The 27,398-nt window shown below is 39.8% G+C and overlaps 1 protein-coding gene across 1 annotated transcript; it reads left to right on the top strand.

Moving 5' to 3' along the window:
- The first annotated feature begins 330 nt into the window (after positions 1 to 330).
- Positions 331 to 26,608, top strand: DNAAF5 (dynein axonemal assembly factor 5). Its single transcript, XM_059484292.1, has 13 exons — positions 331 to 868; positions 1,590 to 1,774; positions 2,743 to 2,867; positions 3,313 to 3,428; positions 7,339 to 7,571; positions 9,980 to 10,192; positions 12,310 to 12,453; positions 16,325 to 16,493; positions 19,099 to 19,246; positions 22,679 to 22,829; positions 24,161 to 24,317; positions 25,574 to 25,765; positions 26,247 to 26,608. The coding sequence occupies exons 1-13, from the start codon at positions 331 to 333 to the stop codon at positions 26,384 to 26,386; spliced, it is 2,511 nt and encodes an 836-aa protein (XP_059340275.1). The 3' UTR covers positions 26,387 to 26,608.
- Positions 26,609 to 27,398: the final 790 nt, after the last annotated feature.

The following is a 27,398-nucleotide window of genomic DNA, read 5'->3' as shown; positions in this document are numbered from 1 at the left end:
GTCCCCGTGTCCATGTCCCCCTCTCCGCATTGTCCCTATCCCCGTCCCTGTCCCCGTGTCCCCCTATCCCTGTCCCTCTCTTGTGTCCCTGTCCCCGTGTCCCTGTCCCTCTGTCTGTCTCTCTCCCTCAGTCTCTCTCCCTCAGTCCCTGTCCCTCTGTCTGTCCCTGTCCCTCAGTCCCTGTCCCTCTGTCTGTCCCTGTCCCTCAGTCCCTGTCTCTCTCCCCGCGCTGTCCCGCGCACTGCCGGGCCCGGCCGTAAAGCAGCGCGCTCCCTCCGTCGCAAACGCCCCGCGCGTCCCTGGCGACGCGGCCGCCCCGGTGCCGGGATCATGGCGGCGGCGGCCGAGGCGGCGGCCGAGCTGTCTCAGGCTCTGTCCCGGCCCCTCAGCCTCCTCCAGCAGCCGGACTGCAGCCGGGCGGCGCGGCTGCGGGCTCTGGAGGACATCCGCACGCAGCTGCAGGGCCGGCCGGTGCCGGGCGCGGTGCTGCAGGAGGTGTTCGCGGCGCGGCTGCTGCGGCCGCTGTCGCGCTGCCTGGCGGGGGACGCGGCGGAGCGGTGCCGGGAGCTCGCCCTGCAGCTGCTCCGCCACGGGCTCAGCCAGGGCGAGCGGCCCTGCGAGGCGCTGCCCGTGCTGCTGCCGGCCCTGGCGCAGCGGCTGTGCCCGCCGCAGGGCGCGGAGCCCAGCGAGGAGCTGCGGCTCGGCCTGGTTCAGCTGCTGGGCCTGCTGCTGCAGCGCTGCGGCGCCTCCATGGCCCCCTACCTCGGCGACATCGCCCGCGTTCTCCAGGCCACCCTGCTCGACCACTACGCCGAGGTCAGGCGGGAGAGCTGCGCCTGTGCCGGGGCCTGCGCCAGGGCCATGCCAGGTGCGGCTGAGGGACGGGCAGCGCTGCGGGGATGTGATGGGGATGAGGAGGGCACGGGGATGCAGGCAAGAGAGAGAGGAGGGGTCGCACACACCCTCACAGGTGTGCTCTGCAGGGTTTCGATGGAGAAAAACTATGCCAGGAGTGCGGGCTGAGCTGTTAGGTGTGGTAGTAGCAGCAGGAGGGGCTTGGGGAGAGTTTGCAGGCAGCGTTCAGCTCTGATACTGTATAAAGTTATTGCTACATAAACACGGCAACATTAGTCAGGCTGCTGTTCATAGTGGTACAGAAATCGTGTTGCTCCAGGTCTGTCACCCACGTAGAGAAAGAAATAGAATTACAGAACAGCATTAAGCCCCGCCCCCCCCCCCCCCAAATGCATATGTCCATCCAAAATCATCTCATACTGCTGGCCCCAACAACTGCTGGGTGTCATGGATATATCCATGCTACATACTGTAACCCACGTAGAGAAAGAAATAGAATTACAGAACAGCATTAAGCCCCTCCCCAAATGCATTAGTCCATCCAAAATCATCTTGCACTGCTGGCCCCAACAACTGTTGGGTGTCATGGATATGTCCATGCTACACAGAATCAGAGTGGTTTGGGTTTGAAGGGACCTTAAAGATCAGCTAGTTCCAGCCCTCTACCATGGACAGGGATCCTGCCCACAGTGGGAGCTCACATGGTTGATGTTTCTGTCTTTCTGCCCTAACAGAGCACTTCCATCTGCAATCAGAGTCTCTGATAAAACCCCTGATGCAGACAATCTCCCACCAACACTACAGAGTTCGTGTTGATGTGATTCAGGCTACTGGAGCAGTGATACAGTTTGGGAATGGAAAGTCTGTGGATGATGTCCTGTCTCATCTGGCCCAGAGGTTATTTGATGAGATTCCCAAGGTGTGCTTTTCTTCCTTCTTTTCTTGGCATTTATTTTAAATCTGTTTCAAACCCATCCCCATGGCGTGGGTTTCTTGGTGTTTCTCTCCCTGCTCACCCCATTTTCAGCTGTCTTGCATTCAGCTGAGATCTGTAAATACATCTATCATGGTTTAATCCCAGATGGAATTGAGGACCACACAGCCCCTTGGTCACCCCCAGCTCGTGTCACCTGTCCTGGCATTGCTGCCTCAGCTGTTTGTGCAGAGCTTGACTTAGGGTAAACTCTGCTTAGCAACAGGTAAACATCAGTGTGTTATCAGCATTGCTCTCACAATAAATCCAAAAAATAGCACCCTACCAGCTGCTGAGATGAGCTCTGTCCCAGCTGAAGGCAGGACAATGTCCCACCCAGCCTGTATCAGTTGTAATGTGTCCCAAACCAATGCTGGTGACTGCTGTCCAGTTCAGCAGGGTGGTGAGGATTTTGTTCTGTCTTTAATTCTCTGTCACATCTCTCTGGCTCTTTGTTCTCTGGCCTTTTCAGATGCTTAACAAACATGAAATGGGTCCCTTTATAAGATGCAACTGAAGCAGTAATTTTAAAATTAATCTATCCTTAGTAGTGAACAGAGAAATTTTTCTTCTGGAGATGTGCTTGGAAAACCACAAATTCTAGAGAAATGTACATTTTTTAAATTCTCAGGAAGGAATTAACAATGAAAATTTCTGAGTTAGGTTTGTGTCTTGTCTTCCCCTCAGAGCTGTGCTTTTGTGCAGCACTAAGCCAGAGAGAAAAATGAGAATGTGATTCCTTGTGTGTTCCTCAAGATGCTTCCTGCAAATGAGGAAATGCTGGGTTCCTGTAATTTCTTCTGAGAGTATTGATGTGCTTCACCATGTCCTATATACAGAAAGCAAATATTGTTTTTATTATATTTCTGTTATTTTCCTGACACCTTTAACATAGTTTTTTTGTCTCCCTGCAGGTACGGCACGCTGTAACAGCTGTCATTGGAGAATGGTTGTTGCACCTACGAGACAGATACTCATATTTTCACAAGCTGATCCCTCTGTTACTTGGCAGCTTTACTGATGAAATTCCTGAAAATGCGTATGTGGAACATTTAGTCTTTCCCCTCACCCTTAAATAGATATCAGAGAAGTGTTCCTAAGCTCACAGATTTTGTCCTCTTGTTTGGAGGACAAAACCCCCATTTCTGTTTGTTAGTTAGTTAGTTTGTTTTTCCTTAGACTGAAAATATTAGCATTATCTTCAGTAACTTTTGTTATACTGTCCTTTCATGCTACATTCAATTAAATGTGAGAGAGGCAAAAACAGGGGTGGACAGAGACAGAGAATTATCCCTTGGGAGAAGAGGGCTCTGTCCACTGAGTACAAAAGAAATACAAACTCTCAACTTAATGTGCCTAGGTTAAGTGGCAGGAATGCTTCTCATCCTTCCAGCTGAATTCAAGTAGTCAGTTTTTTCAGAGGTCTCATTTTAAAGTGTTTTTCTTTGGGGCATTGTGGTATAAAACTCTTATTTTATTTCTAGGAAACTGGCTTGCACCTACTGGGAAAAGATAGGCTTGCAATGGGAGAAGGAGAATGAAGAAGATTTGAAGGATAAGATGGATTTTAGTGTTTCACCATCTCATTATCCCAAAGGAGGTAAATGTTGTGCTGAAAGTGGTTTTTGCTTTGTGAATAATCTCCAAGAGCTGCAGTGCAGTACTGACAGCAGAGCAGGATGTGTAATATTCATTACAATATGTAATATTAATGTAGAGAGGTAGCACGTATAAAATATATATAAAATTATTTAAATTATTAAATTTAAATTTTAAAAAGTGATTGTTCAGGACCTCATTCTTTTTTTTTTTTTTTTTGTTAATCCAAAAATTCATTTTGGAGAAAGTAAATGAGGCTACCTATGCTGAAAAAAAGGTAAAGCAGTGGTGCAGAAACAGCAGTAAGTTCTACATCAACCAGCAGCCAGGTGCACAGGGGCACAGAAATGACTGGAAAGAAAGGCAGGAGAAAAGAAGCCATGAGCTAAGTCCTTGAGTAATGAGTGCAGGTCACAGCATTAATGATCCATATAATTGGTGCTGAAGAAAAATTTACAATGAAATTATTTCAGGCTTCTCTGTGAGACACAGGGATGCTACCTAAAATCTGCCAGTGCACATGAAGAATGTGGGAACAGAGTAATTTCCTTTATTATGCACAAAAGCCCCAAGATGTGCAGAATGGGTAGTTTACTTTTTAGTACCATATGATTTATAGGTGGCTTTCAAACACTGTGTTTGCAGTAGCTTGAAGCTTGTTTCCTGTCTTGGGTTCACAAAGTTAATGTTTAAAAATATGTATATGGGAGTTGGGGGAAGACAGAGTTTAACTGGCTCATTTATTGATTTCTATACTCATATTTAACTGAAGAAAAACTCTTCTGGTGTGAAAGAACAGGTTCATGCTTGACTTGTGCCTACATGACAATCACATCACAGAATACCCAGCAGCAAAATCCTTTCCATGACAGTGGGTTCCGGAGCTCTTTCTTCTTTGAATTACACTTCTTTTTTTTTTTTTTTTCTTTAAAGTTGTTTTACTCAGTAATGCTTCAATGAAAGGGGAAGCACTTCATAATGGTGACTGGTTTGACAGAACTGTTTAGCTTTGAAGGCAGGCAAGTTGATCTGTCATCCTTCCCAATCTTTTTTCTTTCCTCCTTATTTTCTGTATAATTTTACCTCAGGGGTTTGGAAATGCTAAAGAACTTCCACTAGTCATGGCAGAAACATATTTCTTCTCCTGGCAGTCAGAGAATCTTTTAACAGACACAAAGTGATGAAGTTGAGTGTCTAAGCTCCAGTCACTTATTTTGCAGTGACCATGATATAGTGAAGGTCATAAAAGGTTTAATTTCATTATCTTGGAACAGTGATTACCATTTGTACAGCTGATGGGGTTACCCTGGTTAGTTTTGTCAGGGTGTGTGTTGGGGTTTGTGTCTGTAAGCTGTTGTGGAGAGGCTTTTTAGAAAGTGACATCTACCAATTACTTCATAATTCAATGATATGTGATCTCCTAAATAATCTCCATACCACAATAAGTATGCTTCATGAATTTGGGCAACATTCCAGCTCCACATTAAATTGAATTTTCATGCATTTTTCTTGGTAGAATGATGCAGTTAAGGCTTGAATGTGACATATATGGGTATATTTATATATATGTGCACATACTAAAGAATATTTTAAAGAAATGGCCGGATAATTTTGGACTTGAGTCTCAAGTTAATGGTGACTTTTACGTATCATTTCTTGTTGTTTATCTTTACATCCAAGTTGTATGTCTTATTAATACAATATACAGGCTTGATGTGACAAATAGAAGAAAAGTCAGAGGAAAGGATGATTGGCTGCTTAATCCTACAGACACAGAACTTTATCAGGGACACTGATATACCTTATGTGGTGTCCTACCACAGCTTCTGTATGGATGATTGTTATTATCTGTGTCCTTTCTCTTTGCTCTCCATGAACATTTGGTTGGTTTGGTTTTTTGGGAGGGGAGTTTGTGTTGGGATATTTTAGTATTTTGTTGCCATTTCTTGTGACTTTCGTGGAATATTTTTTTCTCCAACTGTGAGTCTGTAGTACATTTTACTTAAGTAGCTTTGTCCAGCTGTCAGACTAATGGAGCTGCCCCAGGAGCCCTGCTTTGATCTCCCAGTGACAGATCCTGCAGGTCAGAGGGGAGCAGAGGGAGCCCTGGTGTCATCAGGCACTGCACAGCCTGCACTGAGCCCCAGCACTCATTGCCTCAGGATACAGGTGCAGACAGTTTATAGCAGGGAAGTCTTTGACAGGAGTAGCTACAGGGATAAATGCCTGCATTTGAACATCTGAAATGAAGGAATTTTTTTTTTTTGCTGATAAAGAATGGGCTAAATTCTTCAAACAAAATTCTGCCTCAGGTTCAATAGGATGCCAGTCTGTATTTGCTGTCTCAAGTTGATTTCTTTATTTGACCTTTTGCTACTCATTGTCAGCTTTCATAATCCAAAATGTTTCCTCCATTGACAAAAGAGGCAGCAATTCATGTCCTGATGCTTGAATTTTATTTTTTTCCCTAGTTAGGTATTTCAGAGGTATTTATAAGCCTTTTGTATCCTCAGACCATTTACTTTAGTCAGCTTTCCTTTTAGCATTTGTAGTTACACAGGCCAGTGAAGGAAAATATCCTGAGACAGCTCAGTCATTTTCTTCCTGAGCATTTACAGAACTCTGTTTCAGAAATAAAAAATGCACTCACACATTCAGTGTATTTTGACACCTCATAATGGATGATGTCTCTTTCCTAAAACAGCATGTGAACATTGTGAGTGGCAATTATGAAATCTTGCTTATCAAAGAACAACTTTTCAGATTTTGTTTGTATAAACATATACATTGTTAAGAAAAGAAAATAGACTGGAGGAAAAAATCTCTAAAAAAGTTTATTGCTGTTTTTTGGAAAGAGCTGTCACAGCTTTATCTGTAAAGTACAGAACAGGACATTTGTTAGATGCTTGTGATATTGGTCAAGTTGCTCTTCTGAATCTCAGTGATTTATAAATTAACTAATGAGTAAATTTGATGATTACCAAGGCAGTATAGTAGGCATTTGTTGGGAAAGGTAAGTTTGTTAATTATCCAGAAATCTGCATCATTTGTTGAGGCGGGGAATATATATTTGTTACTTTCCACAAAGTCATTACAAATTAAATTCAGTCTTAAGAAAAAAAATTATATCCCCCCTAAACTCGTGTATCATAATTTTAAATTTATTCTTCCATTTTTGAAACATTGAAGAGGCACTTTAGTGAGCTGCTTCTCCTGGAAAAGCCTTAGCAAGGAGATTATACAATAGCTGTGATTTTTAAAACACTATCAGTTTGTTGGCCTGATCTATTACACAGCACCTGTACAAGCCATAGCTCGTGCCCTTTCTGCCTTCAATTTGCCTGATACACTTTTAACCTTTTCCTTTAGAGGGCACAATTGACATTGTCTGTTTTACTGCAGCTTAGGTCTTCTGTACAGTTTGTGCCTTCTACCTTCTTTCCTCCTCCAAATTATATTGACCTCAGCATTTGCATGCAAAGGTCTTTATTCTCTTTATCTGTGTGTGTTTCAGTTTATTTTTCTTGGGATTTGTGTTGCTATCAAAATTAAAAGGGAATTATTAAGCTATGTTTTCCAAAGTGGGTAAAAACATGCATTCATTTCAATTCTCTTTCTCCTCCTTCTGTAAACATTTTAAAACATAAGTCTAAATCACCATCCAATAATAAATAGATAAGTATTCAAAGAACTGTGTGGAGTTTTGATTCTGCAATATTTAACTTTGCAATATATATTGCAAGGAAATGCAACTTGCCCAGGTAAATTCCTCAGCAGCATTTGGAATATTTTGTTCTATGCTGAAGCAGACACCCAGAGCTCTTACCTTGCAGCTTTTAAACTTTTCTGAGATTGTTATGCATGGGATTTTCCTTTGATATTTCTTTTTGTGCTGTTTTTGTTTTTTCTAGAGACTCGACCAGGACTGGGTTGTCGGGAACTTGTGTCAAGAAACCTCTACAAAATTCTCCCAGGTCTCTGTCATGATATCACAGACTGGCTTGGAAGCACAAGAATCAAAGCATCCCAGCTCCTGTACACATTACTGCTGCATGCAGAGGATCACACCACCCAACACATGGAGCTGCTGCTGAGAACTTTGTACCAAGCATGCTCAGATGAAGAAAGTGAAGTGGTTAAAAATGTAAGTTTGATCTATTAAAGTAGCTGTTGTACACTGAATAAAGACTTTATAGAAGGTTGACTTTACCTTAGGTCACTGGGAATTGCCCATGACTGAAGGATCGGGCTCAGCTTTATATGGATGTTAAAAACATGTGCACATTATACATTCCTAATCTGTTAAAATAAATGTATTCCTCTGTTACTGGTATGAAAACCAACAGTAAAGTTATTTAAATACTGTTTAGTTTGTATGCCAACCCCATGAAGCATTGATAATAATCTCTCTGAAGATTATAAGCAATGGATTAAAGTGTAAATGCCTTGGGGCAACAAATTCAATGTAAAAAAATGTGCAGGTCATGCCCTTTCAAGTTAATTTCACTTACCTCTCCCGGCTCCATAATCCAACCATATATTGAGGAATGTTTATTCCATGTGATACCCATATTCAGTGTTTGAATCCTTGACTTAATGCTTGGAGAATGCAGGTTGAGGGGGGTTGTGAGGAATAATTAGTTTGATTTTTACTAAAAGTTGATTCTTTCAACACTTTGATCAACAAACCAGTAAAACAGATGCAGTTGAAGACATGAGATAATTTTAGCAAAAGAAAGACAGGTGGTACAAATGCTTTTACAATTTTAAGATAAAATCTTCTGTTCCTGTTTCTACTCAAGGAAGAGAACATATGTATAACAAAAATATATCTATGTAACTTACTCTAAAGTTACAAGTTTTACTGCTTTGGGAAATTGGAAGAATGTGTTCTGCCTACTGGATGCAGATAGTCCAGCCCTAAATCAGGCTTTCTTTAGGTTCCTGCTCTCAGCTGGGCTGAAAGAAAACATAAAAAATTAGGACAATCAGGCCATGTAGCCCTGCTGTCCTGTCAAATTTCCTATCAAGTACTTATTGCTATAAATCTAAATTCAAAATATGTGTTCAAGCAGCACATAGCTATTCCTTGTCTTTTATTTGCCATACTTGTCTCTTTCTTGGAATTCCACCCCTGCTCTTCTCACAGGTGCTTCCAGGGATTTATTCCTGGTTGGGAGATGATTTCAGTATTTAATTGTACTTTTCCTTGTGTCAAACATAAGAGTCACCAAATTATGGTTTGGGATGCCTTTTATCTCTTAGTGATGCAGCTTCCCAGGGTACTGAGATAACCTCCTCTAGTTTGTCACTGTAGGAACCCATTGCAGAGCAGCCCCCAACTTGGAGAATGTCCATGTCTTTCTCCACTCTAGTAATACCAAATGAGACCCTTTCAATTTTTTGCCCTATTAAAGTGAGTAAATGGATCAGTACAAATGTATGAAATCATATTTTTTAACTATTTAACTGTATTGTCCAGTTTTCAGAGCATTAAGAGTCTTTTTCCTTCTCTGTGGGAAATATGGAGGAGAATAGAGTTCACATCTACACAGAGGGTGTTACAACTCCTTTGAGTCCTATCTTTGTGAAAAGAAACAGCTCTATATAGTGCAGATTTAAACTGTGTAACTCATTACTGTGTGCTTCTATTGTGACTAAAAAACCAGCATTATTCAAGTATTAATTAGGTGAAAAAAAAAAAAAAGTCATAGTTAAATCACTAGACTATAAATGATAGAGAAAGCTTTCATCTTTGGGGAAATGACCCAACCATGAAATCTGTGAGACTGGAAGAAGTGTTCCTGTTGCACAGGTAGTGCTGCAGTAGTTGATTCTTTATTCATGCACATGATTGTAAACATTGGGCATCAGTCAGGCAGTAAGCCCTGGTGTTGGTGTGGTGGTATTTCATGTGGAATACAACATCCTGATACATCTGCAAGGCAGCAATGGGATCAAAGGGTGTCACTGTCACACTGTCATGGGGAATACACAGTAATTTAAACCTTTCAGTTAAAGAAATAAGATGGAAAGCAGTGGGCAGTTCCCCCATGGCATTGCTTCCACACTTAACCTGATCTGTAACGTCAGCTTCAAGGTATAGTACAATAACAAAAATTTCCTCCTTCCTTTATTTGTAGTTAGTTTTAAATCAGTTTTTAACAAACGGGGGTGATGCATTAAGGGCAAGCCTCAGAACAGCATTTGAGGAACAAAGTGCTAAACCACTAAATGTGCAACATCTGGTTACTCTAAATTGGAAACTTTATTACAGTGAAGTTGTACACTTTGTTTCTGTGCACTGCTTTCTCCTGGAAGTTTGTGTGATGTGAGGAAGGCTGCTTGCAATGCCTTATTATGTGCTTACTGAACATGTCAAGAAAATCTCTTCATGCATCTAATCATTACTGAGCGAGTGGAAAAGGCCTACAAGGCAACTGCTGAAGCATTTAAAGTAACAGCTGGAGTCATAAAAAGAAAAAGACCGTGATACCTTGAACAGTCTGTGTTTTCAGGAAAATCCTCAAGTTATTCCTGTTCTTTTTTCAGAGTGTGAAAGCAGCAGAACTGATTGGAACGTTTGTCAGCCCTAAGGTGTCTTTGAAATTAATCACCCCAGCCTTTGAGCAGACCCCCAAAGCCTCCTGTGTGATGGTTCTGGCTGCAGTGATTCGAGGCAGCCCAAGAGAAATCTTACAGCCTCATGTGGCCCAGCTTGGCAACACACTGGCACAGGCTGGAGTCTGTCAGAGGTCTGAGGAGGTAAGGGAAGCTGAAAAACACACAGCAGGATACATGAACAAACTACTTTTACACTTATTCTCCCTAAATGCTCCCATTCCTGTCTTTCCCTTGCACACCTGTCTCAGGATACAGTTGTGGACATGTGTCTGAGACAAAACAGGAGCTTCCCATCCTTCCTGGGCCATGTTGTGGTCTCCTGGGCAAAACTGCTGCTTTCAAAGACTTACCAACAGTCCATCCTCTCAGCAGATGTAGGTTCAGGTTTGAGAACAGCTCTAAAAGACTTTATATAGGGATAAGAAAATGAAGAGGCAAGGCAGGGAGAGAAGCAGTTGTTTAGTAAGTACTGTACTAACAAAGGACTGCCCTGGCTGGTCCTGAGGCACAGTTTAACCCATGGTTTGAAATTCCTTGTGTTCACAATCCAAACAAGATCATGCATTTCAATCCTCATCAGTAAAAATCACTGACAATTTTTTATAGTCTGTTGTAATTGGTGTGTCAGGTTTCCCAAGACTCCCTCTTAATGTTATCTGATTTTTTTTTCCATTCTTACTTTGCATTTTAAAAGGCAGGTGCCAGCACTTTATGTGTATATTTAGGAGAATGTTTTGCAAACTTTTGGGCTTGGTTTCTTCTCTTTAAGTGAAAGTCTAGAAGGAAGACTTTTATCAATTAGAAATTTACTTCCAAGTGTATCCTTAGGTAATAGCTGAGCCCAAAGACCATTTTTATTTTAGCATTTGAAGAATATTCATCAATTGCTATATAAGGGCATGAGAGATTCTCTTGAACACGGAATTGGTATTTTTTAACCTGCAGGAATTTTTTTCCTTCCCATGTTCAAATGTAGAAATAGATCTGTTGGAGATGCACAAGAGGAATCCCTGTAGTTTTCCCCACAAATGAAATCCTGGCTTTCATTCCACCAGCAGTTTGTTAGACCTCTGCTGTTAAGATGACCAAAAAAGGGCCAATGCTGTGCCTTGAGGAGCTCTGACTTCATGTCAGATGTAGGCTTCCCTTAAAACAGTTATTCATGTGTGCAGACTGAATCTGGTCTAATTGTCTTTCTGAGCCAATGTAAGAAATACATTTCAAGTTCTTCCCTCATTAGGTTTCTTCTCTAATGGAATATGTACCAGTGATGCAGGAATTAACCTTAATCTCCATGAAGCCTGTGATGATTAGGAGCTCATATAAGTGGAAGCACTATAACCTGATTGTTCAAATAACAATTCCCTGAGGTATAGCTGCAAAATTGCTGTGAGGTTTAGGCTTACCACTTCCATTTGGCATTGGCTCCAGGAGTCAGATCCATCTGCAGCTGAAAGTTTGGCAGAATTGTTCCAGCCTTTAGTCTTGGAAAACAATCTCTCTCTATTTTAGCCAGCAAATGCTGCACAGACTCTGTTTAGCTAAGGATTGACCATGTCCATGAGATTAATAACATTTATGGCTAACCTATTCCTAGACTTGATTTATTTTTTGGGAGTAAATTTGTAACAATGGCCCCTTCTGTTCCCTGACAGCTTCATGGATATCTGATGCACTTTGTCATAGAAGTCATGGCAAACCAACTGACAACAGTATTGACTTGAACTGGTATCAGTTGGATCAAGATAACATGAGTGATATGGCATCAAATGAGATAAATTGGCTGAGATAAAAGCAAAGGCTCAGGGGTTTTTTTGTTTATGTATTTAGCTGTCATTGTTCATCCAAGACAGTCAAACATGGAATAATATTTCAAAGAGTTGTAACAAATATGTTATTAATTAACAAATTGCACTTGAGAAAGAGAAAGTACTATCAGCAAGCACTCCAAAATGCTTTGATGTTTTTATTCACCATTCACCAGTGGAACCATTGTGTGATTAAGAGCAGGGTCATTTATTTTGTTAACAGGACAAGGTAAACACAAACAAACAGTGGGAGGAAGATTATATTGTATTCTCTAAAAAGTAGAATATAGGTAATTAGAAAAACTAACATGAAATTACCAATATGTTACCAATGTAAGGGATTATACAGTGCTCAGATTTAATTACTGTCATTTCCCATATCTCTCCTTTAAAGAAAACCTTATATTTGCTAAGAAAACGTAATAAATATGTGCTTTTATTAATAAATAGGTCTTTTATATGGAGCAGCTGCTTTATTGTGTACAAGCATTGATTGAAGTGTGCCAGGAAGACTGCAAAGAAATTAGCTTGCAGCTAATGAAAGTTTTGGTGACCATAATGGCAACACCATCTTCTCAGGACCTTAAAGAAAAGGTAAACTATGAGCTGGTTTAATATTTTGTTGTGTTCTTGTCTTTTCATTTTGATAAGACACTTTGTGGAAACAGAGCCATAATTATTTGTGGGGAGTATTTGTGGCTAGTCTGAGATTGTGCATCTCTGACAGTACAGACTGTACATGGTTAGTACCAGAATTAAATCTGGAGTTGGGTTTACAGTTTGGGACAGCAGAGCCTGGAGAATTATGTTTCTTCATAACTTTGAATAAAAGCTCCTAGAGTTAAAATACATTCTGGTTCCAGAAAAGGAATTCAGTTTTATTTTGTGATCAGAAGCATCTAGCATGGGTCTGCAGCTGCAGTTACAACTATAATTTTCTGTTTCTGTGTGTTTAGGTTAAGTTTCAGAATAGATGGCTTGAGGTGCATTACTGGAGCATGGGAATCTTGGAGCTGGATGGGGGCAGCCATGGGCCTCATAGAGCACTTTTTTTGGGTGGGTGTTAACCACCTGTCCACAGTTAGGTAAAGTTTCAGAACAAGAAGTGTCCAAGATTTTATGTTTGCACTGGATCCTTGGGCCTTGGGCATGCTGGTGGTGCTGGTTGAACTGCTGATGTTTACCTCTTTGTGGATATAAATCACTGGGAATGTTTGGTTATATTCAGGAAAAAACCTGACATTTATTTTCTGACTGTTAAACAACAATTCACTTAGAGGTCAAGAGTACTACTGGCCTTAAAAATGTGATGTGATTTTTTCATCTTTAGCCAAATATCAGACTGATTTTACAGTAGTTGACCTTTTTACCTCCCCACAAGAAACAAAAGTTTGAATGTCACAGGAATGCTTTAAAATCAAGGACAGCTGTACATGCCCAGATAATAGATGAGCTTTTTGGCTCAGCATTATCTCACCCCCTTATTTTTCTCTTCCTCTTTCTTCCTGGAGCTAAATATCATATAAATCAGCGAGCCATCCTCATGCAGTACAATTATGACCTATCCCAGTTGTCTTTTTTCAAACACACACCTTAAGTGCAGTGGCTATTCTGCTTCCTTTGCTCTTGCTCCCAGGCATGGTGTTCCAAAGGCCTGTGCAGGATCAGTATTTATGGCCCCAGAGCTGACAGGCTGCCTCCAAGGAGAGCTCAGAGAGCTCTTCAGGAAGAAATAAAGTGGAACAAAGCTTGAAACAAGTACTGAAAAGACTTTGCAGGTCAAAGAGGGGTGGGATGATGATCTGTCTTATGGGAGTGGGATTTGGAGGTTTTGTTTGTTTGCTTGGGGGTTTTTTTAAACAAAATTCAGCCTTAGACAGATGGATCTGGAATGTTTTGTGGTATCTTGCCTGTTTATCCCTGCAGTGGTCTATAAAGTCAGCAATGTCCACTTAAAACCTTACAACTTCATACTCCTAAGAAGAAAGCAGTTTCATGGAGATAAATCCTGATTTTCATAAATGGAAAACTTAATCTCCTGAGATTATTAAAGGTTTAAGATGTTCCTGCAGTTCCAGATGATTTTTTAAGTTGACAGAACTTTGGATGAGAATCCTTTTTGTCATTAGCCTTTCTTTCAGCTAGACACATACAAAATCTGGCAGTGAGATTACATAATTGCAATATTTCAAAATTGTCAAAAAGACAAATATGGCTTGAATTTTATTTTTTTTTTCTCCAGTTACTGATTATTCCAAAACTTCAAAGTGAGTTTGGAGAAGGCAAGAAGTCCCTGTTAAAATAACTTAGGAACATGTAGAACAAAAGTATGACAGCTGCTGTATGAATATGAGTTTTTTGTTCAGAAAAGAAATCTGTATTCAGACTCAAAAGATATTGAGTATAAACATAAATTATTCAAAAATTTGCATTATAAAACTTTAATTCAGGCTTTATTGTAAGAGGACAGAAGACCACTGAGACAGCGGAGACCACAACTGCTGTGACCTGGTGGTGAACACTCAGGTCTGGCCTGAATTTTGGCTTTGTGTCCTGAATTTTGGCTTTGTGGCCTGATTTTTGGCTTTGTGTCCATCGTGTTTGTGGTTGCTGGAGGCTGAGGGAATGGACCAAGAGCACGAGCTGAGCCCAGCAGAGGCACAAGGAGCAGGGTGGGCCACAGCTCCAAAGGGAGTGAAGCTGTATCAGTTGGTGGAGTCTGTTTTGAGCTTGTCAGGGATTTAACTGGTGACCTAAAAATAAGGTTTTGTTTCATTACCAGTGCCCTGTGCCATCCTGGCTCTTCTTTCAGCACACTGATTATTAGCAGGAAAATATTGTGTCATTAAACTTGTTGGCTTTCAAATAGAGGAAAGAAAAATCACCTTAATTTTTATTTAACTGTGAGACACTGCTTAATGAGAAAACATGCATCAGCCTGCTGGCATATTTAATTTATTCTCTCTTTTTTTGTTTTTAATTGCATTCTTGAAACCATAAAATTTACTTTACATCACATGTGAACAATGTATTATTTTGTAAATCCTGTTCAATGGAAAACAATCTTGTGTGTTATGTGTTTTGATGGGACTAAAAGTGAGGAATAGTTTCTGTCCTGACACATTCTGTTTAATGCTGCAATTAATTTACAAGTAACTTATATGTAAAATATTCATTTATCTGAGTTTTTTTGGCTGTCTGGCAGAATGCTTCCATAAAGGAGAAATCTACTGTGCTTGAGGCAGGCAAACCTGCTTCAAGAGTAACCTTTGTCCTTAGCAAATCCTGATTTATTTATTTTCTTCTTCAAATTCTCATTTATTTTCTCCACATCTGGTACTTCCATAAAAACATCTTTGTCTGGCAAGTGATTAGTCTGGAAGAGTCGAAAGGTCCTAGACATGTTTGAGCTAACTTGTGTGGTTGAGTTCAGCTTAAAAATATTAAAAATATGAGTACAATTTGTAGTTCTACTGCAGCACTTGGAGTCAAATGATGTCACTGCCAGCACTGCACTCCATCTTCCCCTGCTGGAACTGGCCCTGCTGGCAGCACTTGCTATTCCTCAGTGAGGTTCCCAACAGGGCCCTGCTCCCCATTCCTGATTCACAGTCTACTGAAATCACCAAGGCTACAGCTCCTGCTTCCAGCATGCTTTTAATCTCCTCCTTGGAGAAGTTTTATACTTCTGGTAGGAGCCTTCAGGAACTGTAAAAGCAAATTTTCGTTTGCTTTGAAACACTTCTGCTGCAAGTGATTAGGAAGATCTACAGGCATCCTTGCCAAGCATGCTCATGTCTGGAATTCATTTAGTACTTCTTACATATTTCATTTGTACATGTTTTATTTGCATGTCTCATAGGATAGTCTTAGCTCTAAACATGAAGAAGGTATTTCTGATGTAACAGTGAGTTTTGGTACTTCTAGGCAACAGAAGTTGTGAATTTCAAAATGAGCTTGCCCAGCTACTACAAAGAGAGAAATCTTTCATTATTAAAACTGGGGGGCAGAAAGGGAAGAGGGGAAATTCCATATTTTCTCTTACCTGCAACAGCAATACTTTCTGGAAGCTACCATGGCTTGGGATTGTGAGAAATTTCCCCTGTCTTTATGTTTTAAAGCATTCTTAAATTAAGGAGAAAAATCACTACATCTTTAAAACCACTAAGAGCCTTTTTTATGATGTGGTTAGTTTTTGGATAGGTCTGCACATGGGTTAGAGACTCTCTCATTTTGCTGTTAGGTTCCTGTGTTCTTGATGATTTCATTTTGAAATCAGGACAAATGTTTCACTTCAAATAAAAGTTAATGGATGTAGTATAGACAGACATTAAATATCAGCCTTGATTGTTTAATAGAAGCTATGAAAATCTTCCCATGTCCCTTCTTTTCTTACAGAATGAGTTTTAAAAGTTTGGGGTTTTTTTAATGGTTTCAGTTAAATATTCTGTCTCTGTTCTAACAGGTGGAGAAAACAATGTCTTCCTTAGCTGCAGTGCAGCAATTGGAAAGTTTTCATGGTCTCTACAAGCAGCACATAATTCAGCTGCTGGAGTGGCTTGCAGTGTCCTGTGAAGGGTGGAGCTGCTATTCCCCTGAAGTGTTGCAGTTCGAGGTCATCACAACCCATTCAGGTATGACTTATTTAGTTCTAAAAAAGATCCAGTCAGGATCTCCACAGCCTGCAGACAGCTTGTGTTTTGTAATGAACAGTGTGACATTCAGAACCTTCACAAGAACATGATGGAAAATAAAAGAAATGTTGAAGCAGCTCATATTCCCAGAGATTCTGTGGCTGCAGGGAGAATGCTAAAAGCACTTAAGGAAAATGCACCTTCAGGTAAATTAAATAAGTGAGGATTAAGGGCAGACTAATTGATGTAGATTGTGTCCAAAACTCCATCTTTTTATCCCATCTATTCACAAGTCTTTCAGAGGACAAACAGTTCCTCACTGTGGCTGTCCAGCACGTGGCTGTGCAAGGTGAGTGACACACTCTGGTGTACATCTCACACTCCTTCAGTCCTGCACAGTGAGCACTCCTCTGCCACAGCCCCCAGCTGGCATCTGCAGCAAGGGACATGGGGACAGGCAGTGCTTTCCACCTGGACACCCATTTTAGGATTATTAAAATGAAAAGTCCTGGTTATTTGTTTTTTCCTTTTTGTTGGTTGTAAGGGAGATGGGAACAGTCACTTCATGAAGTATCACTGTGGCTACTGCACAGGTATATTTTAAAGGAATGTATTTTCTGCATTTAATCTTTGAATCTCAAAGAAAGCCTCCTTAAACCTATGTGAAACACCCTCTTGTTGGTTTGTGCAGCATAAGTACTTTTTTTGGTTTTCATCTGTGGAAAGAACAAAAAGTTACTTCAGTGTGAGATTTGAGAGGCCAACTTCTCTGTATATTTGTGCTCCCATTTCCATGACTGAGGGACTTCTAGACAGTTGTCTCTGTTTTCCTTAATGCTAAATAAATCATCAAATGTCTGGGCAAACATTTTGGCTTGCACCCAACACTGGTAATATGCTATTGTCTGTGTTTTCTGTCTGACACAGCAGCTCCTAGAGCTATTTTTTTTCTTTCTTTTCATTCCCACACATAATGTTGTTTTTAATCAATTTAATCAGCTTCACTTAATTCATATTTCGAGGTTTTTATGTTTTTCAGGAGCATATGCTTAAGCTGAATTTAGCAGTGTAGTTTATTTTGTTTATTTTCCATGTGTTGAATTTGCTGTTATCAGTTTGATATAGTAGTAGTATCTTGTGAATGTCTCAGAACTCACATGAAGCAATGTATCTTGAATAAATGCTGTGAAAATAAAGACCTATTTGTTGGCACAGACATTTAGCAAACTGCAGTTCAACACCCTGTATTGCTTCAGTCTAGACAGTGAAATTTGGGGTTTTTTCATTATTGTTTTAAACATTAAATTTCCAGATATTATTAAATGCTATTGAGCTTGTTTTGGAATCTTGAATACTTCAATCTGTCCATCCCGTGTGTGAGGAATATTCTTGTCATCATGAATACCAGTGTTGTGTCTCCTCTGGAAGGGTTTTCTGAGTTAGTGGAGTTGGATAGAATGTGGATCTTAAGGATGCAAAGCTGAAGAAGTTCCTAAAGGAAAGTAGTTTATTGCAAAAATAGAGCAAAAAGAGCATTCTACAGCAAAAAGTTTGCAGAATAAAGCATGCATACAGTCTTATGCAGTCTTCCTCCTTAAAAGCAGGCAGATGTTAGTCATTATCAAGGAGAAAGGCACAAATTTCCCTCAGTTGTGGGAAAAGAACTTCTTAAAATGTTGGGATAACAGCTTAGAGTTTTGTTTGTTTGTTTATTGTTTAAATTTTTCACAGGGTGTGAAAATATTGACAAACTAAAGAGTTAATTTAGAAGATATTTTTATTTCAAGTAGCTTCTAAAGTACATCATATTTTGGATTGTCTTATAAGCTGAAAATAAGCATTATTTAAAGGAAGAAGGAATACTGCTGCAGTAATTGTATTATCCAAGTTTTGAAGCTGATCCTTTCAAACAGGCCCTTTCCTATGCCTCTGGGAGTCATGAACATTTCAAATGCTGCATGTGGAAAAACTTGAAAGAAGAAAGTGTAGCTAATGCTGCTGTGTCCAGAGGTGTGAGGGTCATGCCAGATCCATTGTAGTTTTTCATTAAGTTTAAGACAACCAAAGCTTTGTGCATAGTCTCAGACATTAATCCTCCAGCCAAAATGCCCTCAGGTACTGATGGTCCCAGCAACTCTGGGGTGTCATGGATAGATCCATTCCAGAGTCATGAAATGATGGAATGGTTTAGGCTGGAAGGAGCTTTAAAGACCAAGTTTCAACTCCCTGCCATGGGCAGGAGCACCTTCACTATCCCAGGATGCTCTGAGCTCCATCCAGCCTGGCTTTGGACACTTCCAGGGATGGGGCAGCCACAGCTCCTGTGGGTAAATGTGGTACAGCCATGCCAGGCTGACTAAATGAGACATGGGGAATGGATCTTCAGGCTGCCCTGGCCAAAACTGGGGTACCTGAGCCTGTGGGGAGTCAGCCTGGGGATTTGTGCACCACCAATATGGTGTCACATGGACCCCTCAACAGCTGAGTGGGAGGCTAAGGACTGTTCTAACACCACTTGTATTAGGAATTTTAATGCACTCACATATGAAACATCTAAATAGAACTTACTAGTATTCTGAAAAAAGCCTTTGTGTTTGTTTGCTAGGTGCTGTCATAGGTGAAGCTCTGGATGACTTTGTTCTGGTTCTGAGGACGTGTCTGCAGCCAAACAGGGATCCCCAGATGAGGTTAAAGCTCTTCACTGTTTTATCCCAGTTGTTGCAGAAAGCAAGTGAGACCATCAATTCTCAGGGGTAAGTGCAGCTCTGATTTCACACAGCTATTTGAAAACTCCAGTGGCACTAAGAAATAATGGCCTTGGGAGTTATTTAACCCCTATAACCATCTCCATGTGACTGTGGCTGGAAGAAGAAAGACTTTCCCACCATCTCCTACAGCCTGTTTTTCTTGCTGTAATTTTTAATAATGATTAGCAGGCTAGAGTGCAGTAATTAAAAAAATATATATAAATAAATGGAAGTCTTGGCTTCCTCCACTGTAGTCTTTCTACCTGTGCCATTACTGGGAATTAAAAGGAATGCCATGCAGATCTGGATAGTTTTCAAAAAGAAAATGAAGAGTTGTGGTTGAAAATAATACTTTTTGAAAGCTAAAAGGGGGATTCTTAGGAAAAGAATTGGGGAGGGGGGATGTTACTTGTTTAAATACTGTAAAAACTGTAGTCAGTTACTTGTTCAAATAATCATGTAACTGAGTGATAGTTATAAGATTAATCTAGATATTCTACAATCCAGAAAAAAAGAAAAACACTTTGAAAACTGTTTGAAGTGTTCCAGGATCTGACTATTCATTTTAAACCAGTTTGTATCATTTAACTGAGAATGCAAAGCCCTTGGAACCAAGAAACCCAACCCAGTGAGCTGCCAGCTTCATTAATATTCTCAGGAAAGGGAAATTATCAGTGTGCAAAAAACAGAAGAATGTTCCAAAGTAATCCAGTGAGTATGGCCACACAGCACCCCAGCTCTGCAGACAGCATGATGGAAGTTGTTTTGCTCAGGGCAGTGTGAGTGAATGGCCTTTTGTCAGGATGAGATACACCCAGGGAGGGTCACAGACCTGTTTGTATGAGGGATGGTCCAGCTCATAATGAGGCTCTGTGCTCTGACAGCAAAAGCAAAGCCACGAATTTTACCAGCAGGTTTATCTTCAAGACTCAAAAGCAGTGGAAGCAGCTAAATGCCTCTGAAGTTTTGATCCTGCTTACCATGGACACAGCAAATTTTTGCATGTAGGAGGTAACATGTGGAGTTTTTGTGTTTGAAGCATTGTTTGCAAAACATTTCTGGAGGTTTTGTTTTGTAAATGCCAAATCAATTTTGTTTCAAATTATCTGGGTTTAGGATGTTACATTTTAAAAAACAAAACAACAAAAGCATACACAGAAAACCCCAAGACACAGCAATCCATAAACATATAAGGCAGTGTCATAAAAGCAGAAAAGGAACCAATGCCAAACAAAAATGTATAAAAAATAATTAACATGGAATGAAAGTTTAAGTATGCAAGTTCATAAAACCAATTTTAAAGGAAACCCAAGCTGTGCTTTGAAACATCTGCATAAGAGCAGGGTATTGGTGTCTCTGCAGATCACATTTTAGTGCTCTTGTATCCAGCTGAGAATGAAGTATCAACTCTAAATACAAACAGCACAGAGAGAGTATGTCCTTTCCTGGAAATTACTGACTTTTAGAATTAAGTTACACAGATTTACAGCAATAAGATCTGAAAATGGAAAGAGGGAGCATTTAATTGCATCAGCAACAGCAAAAATGAAATGTTAATGGTTATGAGAGATAGTGTTGGGGAGCAGTAGTAAATTCCAGTTGCACTCTCACATTCACTGCTGTCAGTAATTTGTTTAGCTCCTTGAAATGGTTCTCAGAGTTTGGATAGGGAGGCTTTTGGTTATTATGCTAAACACAGTTGTGTGGTCACCTAATTGTGTTTGAGCCTGACATGACTGAGTGAGATAATTGCCAGATATTGTTTTACTGATTCTGTTTCAAGGCACTAGAATAAACATTCTCACAAATAGCACAGCACCATGGTTAACATAATGCTGATGGAATTTACCTTTGTGTTTTGACAGATTGTTTTCTCACTGCAGTTTAACAGAAAGTTTTATTAAAAACAGAAGCAGCTACTGATCAGATAGCACAGACAGCACAGAGCTGCTTTTGCTTTGGAGCTGAAAGGAGATTTGGAATGATGTTGATCATTAGTTTTATTTTTTTCCAACAACTTTTTTAACAGGAAATTATTAATGCTTAAAAATCTGTTTAAACTACCACTTCTAAAGGGTTTTACAGATTTAGATGTGTCTAATGGGATGTCAGATTTCTTGTTATTCCTTAAGTGCCATCTGCTGACAAGAAGCAGCAGTGGATGGATCTCTGACTTCTTCAGAGCCCAAGGGCTCCCTTGCCAAGGGGAAGCAGCAGCCAGGTGGATCTATTTCCCCAATGCTGCAGGTGTTTGTCAGCACACAGCTGAGGCCTGGCAGTGCAGCTGCTGGTGCTTTAATAATACCTGGATAACAGGGACTACCTGCAGCATGGATTCTTTTTAAAGCACTCCCTGGTAATTGTTAGTTGTTAACATGGACCTGTTATGTTCCTCCTGTGTCTTGGCACATCACTAAAGGGGCCACTCATTCACCCTGGCAGTGTGGGACTCTCAGAAAAGTCAACAAGAGCTTGTTCCCTTTGTATCAAGCAGCAGGGTGGGGATGTGCTGTTGGGCTCTCAGGGGCTGCAATTTGAACAGAGCTCAGAGGGACAGTTGGGGAGGTTCAGTCTGTTTGTGCACTGCCAGCTGCTCTCTAAGGCACAGGCACAGTGGATAACCTGAGCCTCAGTTACCAGCCACAGCCAGCCACTAATGCAGCCAAACATTAATTAACTTGTGAGATCTGTATTTTTTTTCCTCTTGATTTGAGATTGAGCTGTAGCTAAACAAGTGTGAGGGAATCCTGCCTATTGTAATTGCTGACTCTCACAGCAACTTTTAGCATTATAACAACCCATAGAATGGAGGAGAAGGAAAAAGCATCAGCAAAAACATCACAGATTTATGTGTTTATAACAAAAAACCTTGCTATGGGAACTGGCACCATCAGAAAATCCGACAGACCTCTCATCTTTGGGGGAGACAAGTTTCTGAGCCAAGAGAGAGCTGAAATATTCTGTGTAGGCTCCCAGCTGTATCAGTGTCATCAACAGCATTCATACTTTTCACATTATAAATACTTTTGCCTGGCCAGTCTCAAAGGGCCTCACAGATATTAATGAATCCTCACAGCACTGCACAGGCTGTTATCTCCACTGCACAGAAGGGAAGGTGAGACACAGAGAAGGTAAGAAGTTTACCAGGATAACACTGAGTCATGGTTGTTGCCTGAAGTGGGAGAAAGTCTAGCCTCTCCTTTCTATGAATGTTAGGTAATTGTTTAAATATTATCTAGAAAAAATAAGTTGTGAAAAGCTTATAACATACATAACAATAACATTGCCTTAGAAGATGTTATTTATTTTTTTTACAAAGTCCCTTTTTTCCCCTTTTCTGCCTATGTTTCTATGTCAGAAAATTCTCTTTTACACCCTGTCAGTCTCTTTATCACTTTCTCAAGAACCTTTATTTTGCTTTCTTATTTTTGGCTTCAGGCTGTTCCCTAGCTACCTTGAGACTGTGATAAAAGACATCCTGGCTCCTAATCTGCAGTGGCATGCTGGAAGAACAGCAGCTGCCATCCGTGCTACAGCTGTATTGTGCCTTTGGGCTCTCATCCACTGTGAAATGCTTTCACCAAAAGAGGTAAATTCTCTCTTTCTCATCCTTTGAAATCTTAGGCAGGAAAACAAAATAAATGCAAAGGGGAAAAAAAGAATAAATCCTTAGGGTAAGTAATGTTTTCAGAAGGACATACAGTCTTCATAATAAAATTCATTAATTGGAATTGAATGTTAATGACTGAAACAATCACTAGTGGAGGGATGATGACATCCTAATAAGAAATCTGAAGCCAGCAAAATGCTGAGGTGTAAAACTGAGTAGCATCACATTCTGTAGATTTTTTTTTCTAACAGATCATCAATTCTGTAGTGCAAGGCACTGACCATTATGAACACAACAATCTGGGTGTTGTTAACACAACAATCTGGGTGCTGGACATTCCTGGACCCACAGCAGAGCCTGTGCAGCAGCACTGGAGCCAGCCAGGATGAGCTGTGCTGTCACGTGGCAAAGACAAGTTGTCTGGTTGCCTTGGAGACCACAGGTCCATTTAGAGAAAATAAAAAAACCATCTAAAGATTCTGAGAAAGGACAGGAGGACTTGTAAAGGAACATGAAGAATATGAATAGAGACTGGAGTGCTGGCACTTGAAGAGTTGTTACCCATCCCTAATAAAGGATTAATTGAATCTGGGGCTGTTTTTGAAGTTTCTTTGCTAACAAAATTAGCATTTGGAAATTATGCACTGGAAATATGTTAAATACAAGGTCATTTTAAAAAAAATAAATTTAATTTAAATGTTATTAAATGTTCACAGTCTTTAGTGTCTTTATACCAGACCTTAATTGAACAAAGTGCTTAAACACATATAACTGGTTGAGTTCACATATACAAAAACGTTGATATCAGAAGCTGCTGTTGTAGCTGAACATTTTTCTCTGTATCGGTGCCTTAATGCCCATTTCTCATTAATGGCTGATGTGAAACACTCGGCATTAATTCCAATTCCGAGCCTGCCAGGCCCCCAGCCCGGCGCGTCCCGTTGGGCTCGGGGCGCCACCTGCTGCTCCCTGTGCGCAACGCTCGCTCCGAGCCGCCACTATTCGGCTTTTTGGTTTTGGGTTTTTTTTAAGGAGAGTAAGTTTTAAAGCTTTTACAACCTTGAACATACATATGAGTTACATAAAACTCATCTGCTTGTATACTGAGTGATCATGAGCTGGGTGACTGACTGGTGGATTTTCATTTTCCAAGCTAATGTAGAGGCAAAATTAGAGCTCTGTAACCTCAGGGATTTTCAGGGTAATATTTATAGCAAATTTTTTAACTAAGCAAACAAGTATCTTCCACAACTAATGGTAAGTGCTGTAACACTAAGCATATTTTTTAATTATTTTCCTATTAACTGTAGATCTTAAGAGTGAAAGATGAGCTGATGCCCCAAATTATTGCTTCCATGGATGAAGACTCTAAAATTACTCGACTGATGGCCTGTCGTATTGTTGATGTTTTTCTGAAAGTCTGTGGGAGGCAATTCGATGCAGATAAATTTAAGAACACTTACACAGGTATGTGTAAAGCTTTAGTAGACTTGGGGTGAGAGCATTGTTGGTTTGTTTGTGTGTTTTAATCAAGATTGCAATGTTAACTTTTGCTTTTTTACCCAAATGCCACAGTTTGCTCGACTTTTAAGGGTTTGGCAGAACTGAGCAGTATTCCCAACGTCATTATCCATCAGACCACTAGGTGGAACTTCACTCAATACTTTGGTTTGTGCAGGGCTTGCCAGCAGCTCATCTGCATTGCTTCAGAGTTTGGACTATGTGAAATAATGTGCTAAGTATAGTGAGAGCAGAACAGTACTGCAGTGTATAAATGGAAGTCACATTGTTCTCCCTGCTGTGTGTGAGAGCCAAGAGCAAACCATTTCAGTGTACCATAAATAGACCTGAATAGGTAGTGGGTTGGGTTTTTATCTAAAAAAAAAAAGCAAAGAAGAAAACTCTAATCTAGAGTTTTGTATTGCCAATTAGAGCTAGGAGCTGTAATGCCTCTTAGGATGAAGTGCTAAACCATTATTCAGAAGTACAAACTATGCTTTGAGCCAGGTTTTATGTTCTTGTACAGACAAATAAATTTGGCTTTCCCTAACTCAGCGTCTTAGCAACTGATATTTTTTTCTTACATGGCACAGTAGAAATCTCACTACAAACATTTTTATTTTGGAGAAATACATGACCAGATAATTCTGAAAGTATATATGTCTTTGCATCTTGCATATTCATGTAGTCTGCCATGCAGTAATTCACTGAAACAGTAATATTTAACTTAATAATTTAATTAATATTATTTATTAATTAAATTGATATCAAATTAATAGAAATTATGTTCTTTATTAAACGTATAGATACTTAAATTCTGTAGTTCTGTAAATGCATAAATAGACATCTATAGTCCTTTGTTAGAGGAAGTGCTAGATAATGTTCAATTAATTAAATACTTCTGTATATGCCTTTTATAAATGTTTGGACAATAACATCCAATATTTAATATAATATAATAAATATAATATCATTTATTATATAACATCCAATATTTAATATTATATAATAAATATAATAACATTTATTAATGTTTGGACAAATCATCCACTAACAATGAATGAGGAGCTTTTAGGAGCAGTGTATACATGTATTTATTATGCTCACAATAGAAAAATACATCAGAAATGTAACAATAATTTGAATGTTGACAGAAAACATTTGTTCTTTTCAAATGCCAAAGCCAAGTGCAGTGTTGCCAGAGCATTTTGGTTCCTTTTCAGAGGTGTTGAAGCGTCTGGACGATGCCTCGTGCGAGGTGCGCCTGGCAGCTGCTCACACCTTGGCTAATTGGTTTAAGTGCTTAAAGGACAGTGATGTGAAATCCTCAATGGAAAATCATGTTGAGTTTCTGTACCAAGAGCTCTTGGTACATCTCGATGACCCAGATGAAAATCTCCAAAAAGCAGTCCTAGGTAAGAATTTCAGCCATGTATATTTTTAACAATGTTTTTTAAATCATCATTTTGAGTGTTCATGAAGTAGCACCTACAGGTAGAGGATAACCCTGCCAGGCTGGAGCTTTCCTGTGGGTTTCAGTGGATGAGCTCTGACCTTTTACCTGTGTGCAGAATGAATGCTTTGCCCAGTGTTCCCCAGGGAGGCAGCAGGGCAGCTGAACCTCCAGAGACTTTAGAGATGGTAAACAGGATATGGAGCACTGCAGGGTGTCACCATATCCCAGCTGCAGGAGGGGCTCTCTGGAATTTATTAGTGTAGCAGCCTCTGTTGATGAACATAAATATCAAAATACAGACCTCAGCAAATGGGGGAGGGAGGAATTGTGTTGTCATCACTGCATCACTTGTAGAACAATTTCCTCGTTTGCTTTCAGGGAACTTGGGCAGAGAAACACAAACAGCTACTGATTTATAAAACATTATTTTTGTCTTACAGAAGTTTTAAAGGAAGGAAGCATTTTATATCCAGATCTGCTGGTGAGAGAAATTGAAGGGGTTGTACACAAGCATCAAACACCAGTCTATTGTAATCAGCTGCTACATCACATTCAGTCAGCCAAGGAATCAGCTTTATGAGTCACTGCTCAGATTCTGTGTAGGAAACTGATGTGAAATCTGTATGACTTGGATTATTTTTGTAATTTTGTTTGCTTAAGAAAGGCTGAGCTGGAAATACATTGTTTTTTCTTTGTAAATTCACTGTTGGTTCATTTGAAAGTGAAATTAGCACAATTCAATGTTCTCTGCAGTTTGAACAGTTCTTTGTATTTTCTAGCAATAAAACAATGTTTTAATTCACTTTGCATTGGTTTTTCAGATACAAGGTTTAAAGAAGGGATTTTTTTCAGGAATTTAATTTTTAGATTATTTGACAATGGAATAATTTAATGTCAGAGTTACTAATGTCATGCAGCAAGGATTCAGTCTTTCAAAAAGCATTTCACACTGGAAAAAATCACACTTCACAGTCAGGTATGTGGTGACCAGTTTTGTTAGGGAAAAAAAACAGCCAGACTTCTCTTTCATAATGCAGCAAAGAGTATAATGTTTTGAATATTCATATTTATGCTGATATAATAGGGAAATGGGTAGCACTAAAAGAATAGTTTTTATTTTTATTGTATTACATTTCATGAATGAGTAAAGCTGAATTTTTAAAGAAGGTTTATACATGGAAAAAATGTGCTGTTTTGTCATTTAGATTAACAGTATTTATATTTTTGTACTAAATATATGTCATTTGCAGTTTTTATGTTTACACCACTGTGCCTTGGAAAGCAAGCAACATTTGTTTGCATATTGTTTTGAAATTAAATTCTGTGACTTTAGGTTAAAGCTTGGTTTGTTTGGGGTTTTCTTCAGTAGCTTTGTAGTGTGTAAGTTTTGGTGTCATCTTCTATTTTCAGCTGTGTAATAAAAAAAGGGAGCTCCTGGATGTTGTGTACACCATTGTGGGGTAGAGTGCTGGGGTTTTTTTGCACACACAAATCATGGAAAATCAGGATTCTGATGTGGGTATTTTAAATTATCTGTATTACAGACAGAAAGTGCTCTTTGGCTTCTAATTCCCAAGTGCCTTGGCTTTGTG

This window comes from Ammospiza nelsoni, chromosome 17, assembly GCF_027579445.1.
Source record: "Ammospiza nelsoni isolate bAmmNel1 chromosome 17, bAmmNel1.pri, whole genome shotgun sequence".
Taxonomy (NCBI): domain Eukaryota; kingdom Metazoa; phylum Chordata; class Aves; order Passeriformes; family Passerellidae; genus Ammospiza; species Ammospiza nelsoni.
Note: the sequence above shows the minus strand (reverse complement) of the source record. Positions and strands in the feature narration are given on the sequence as shown.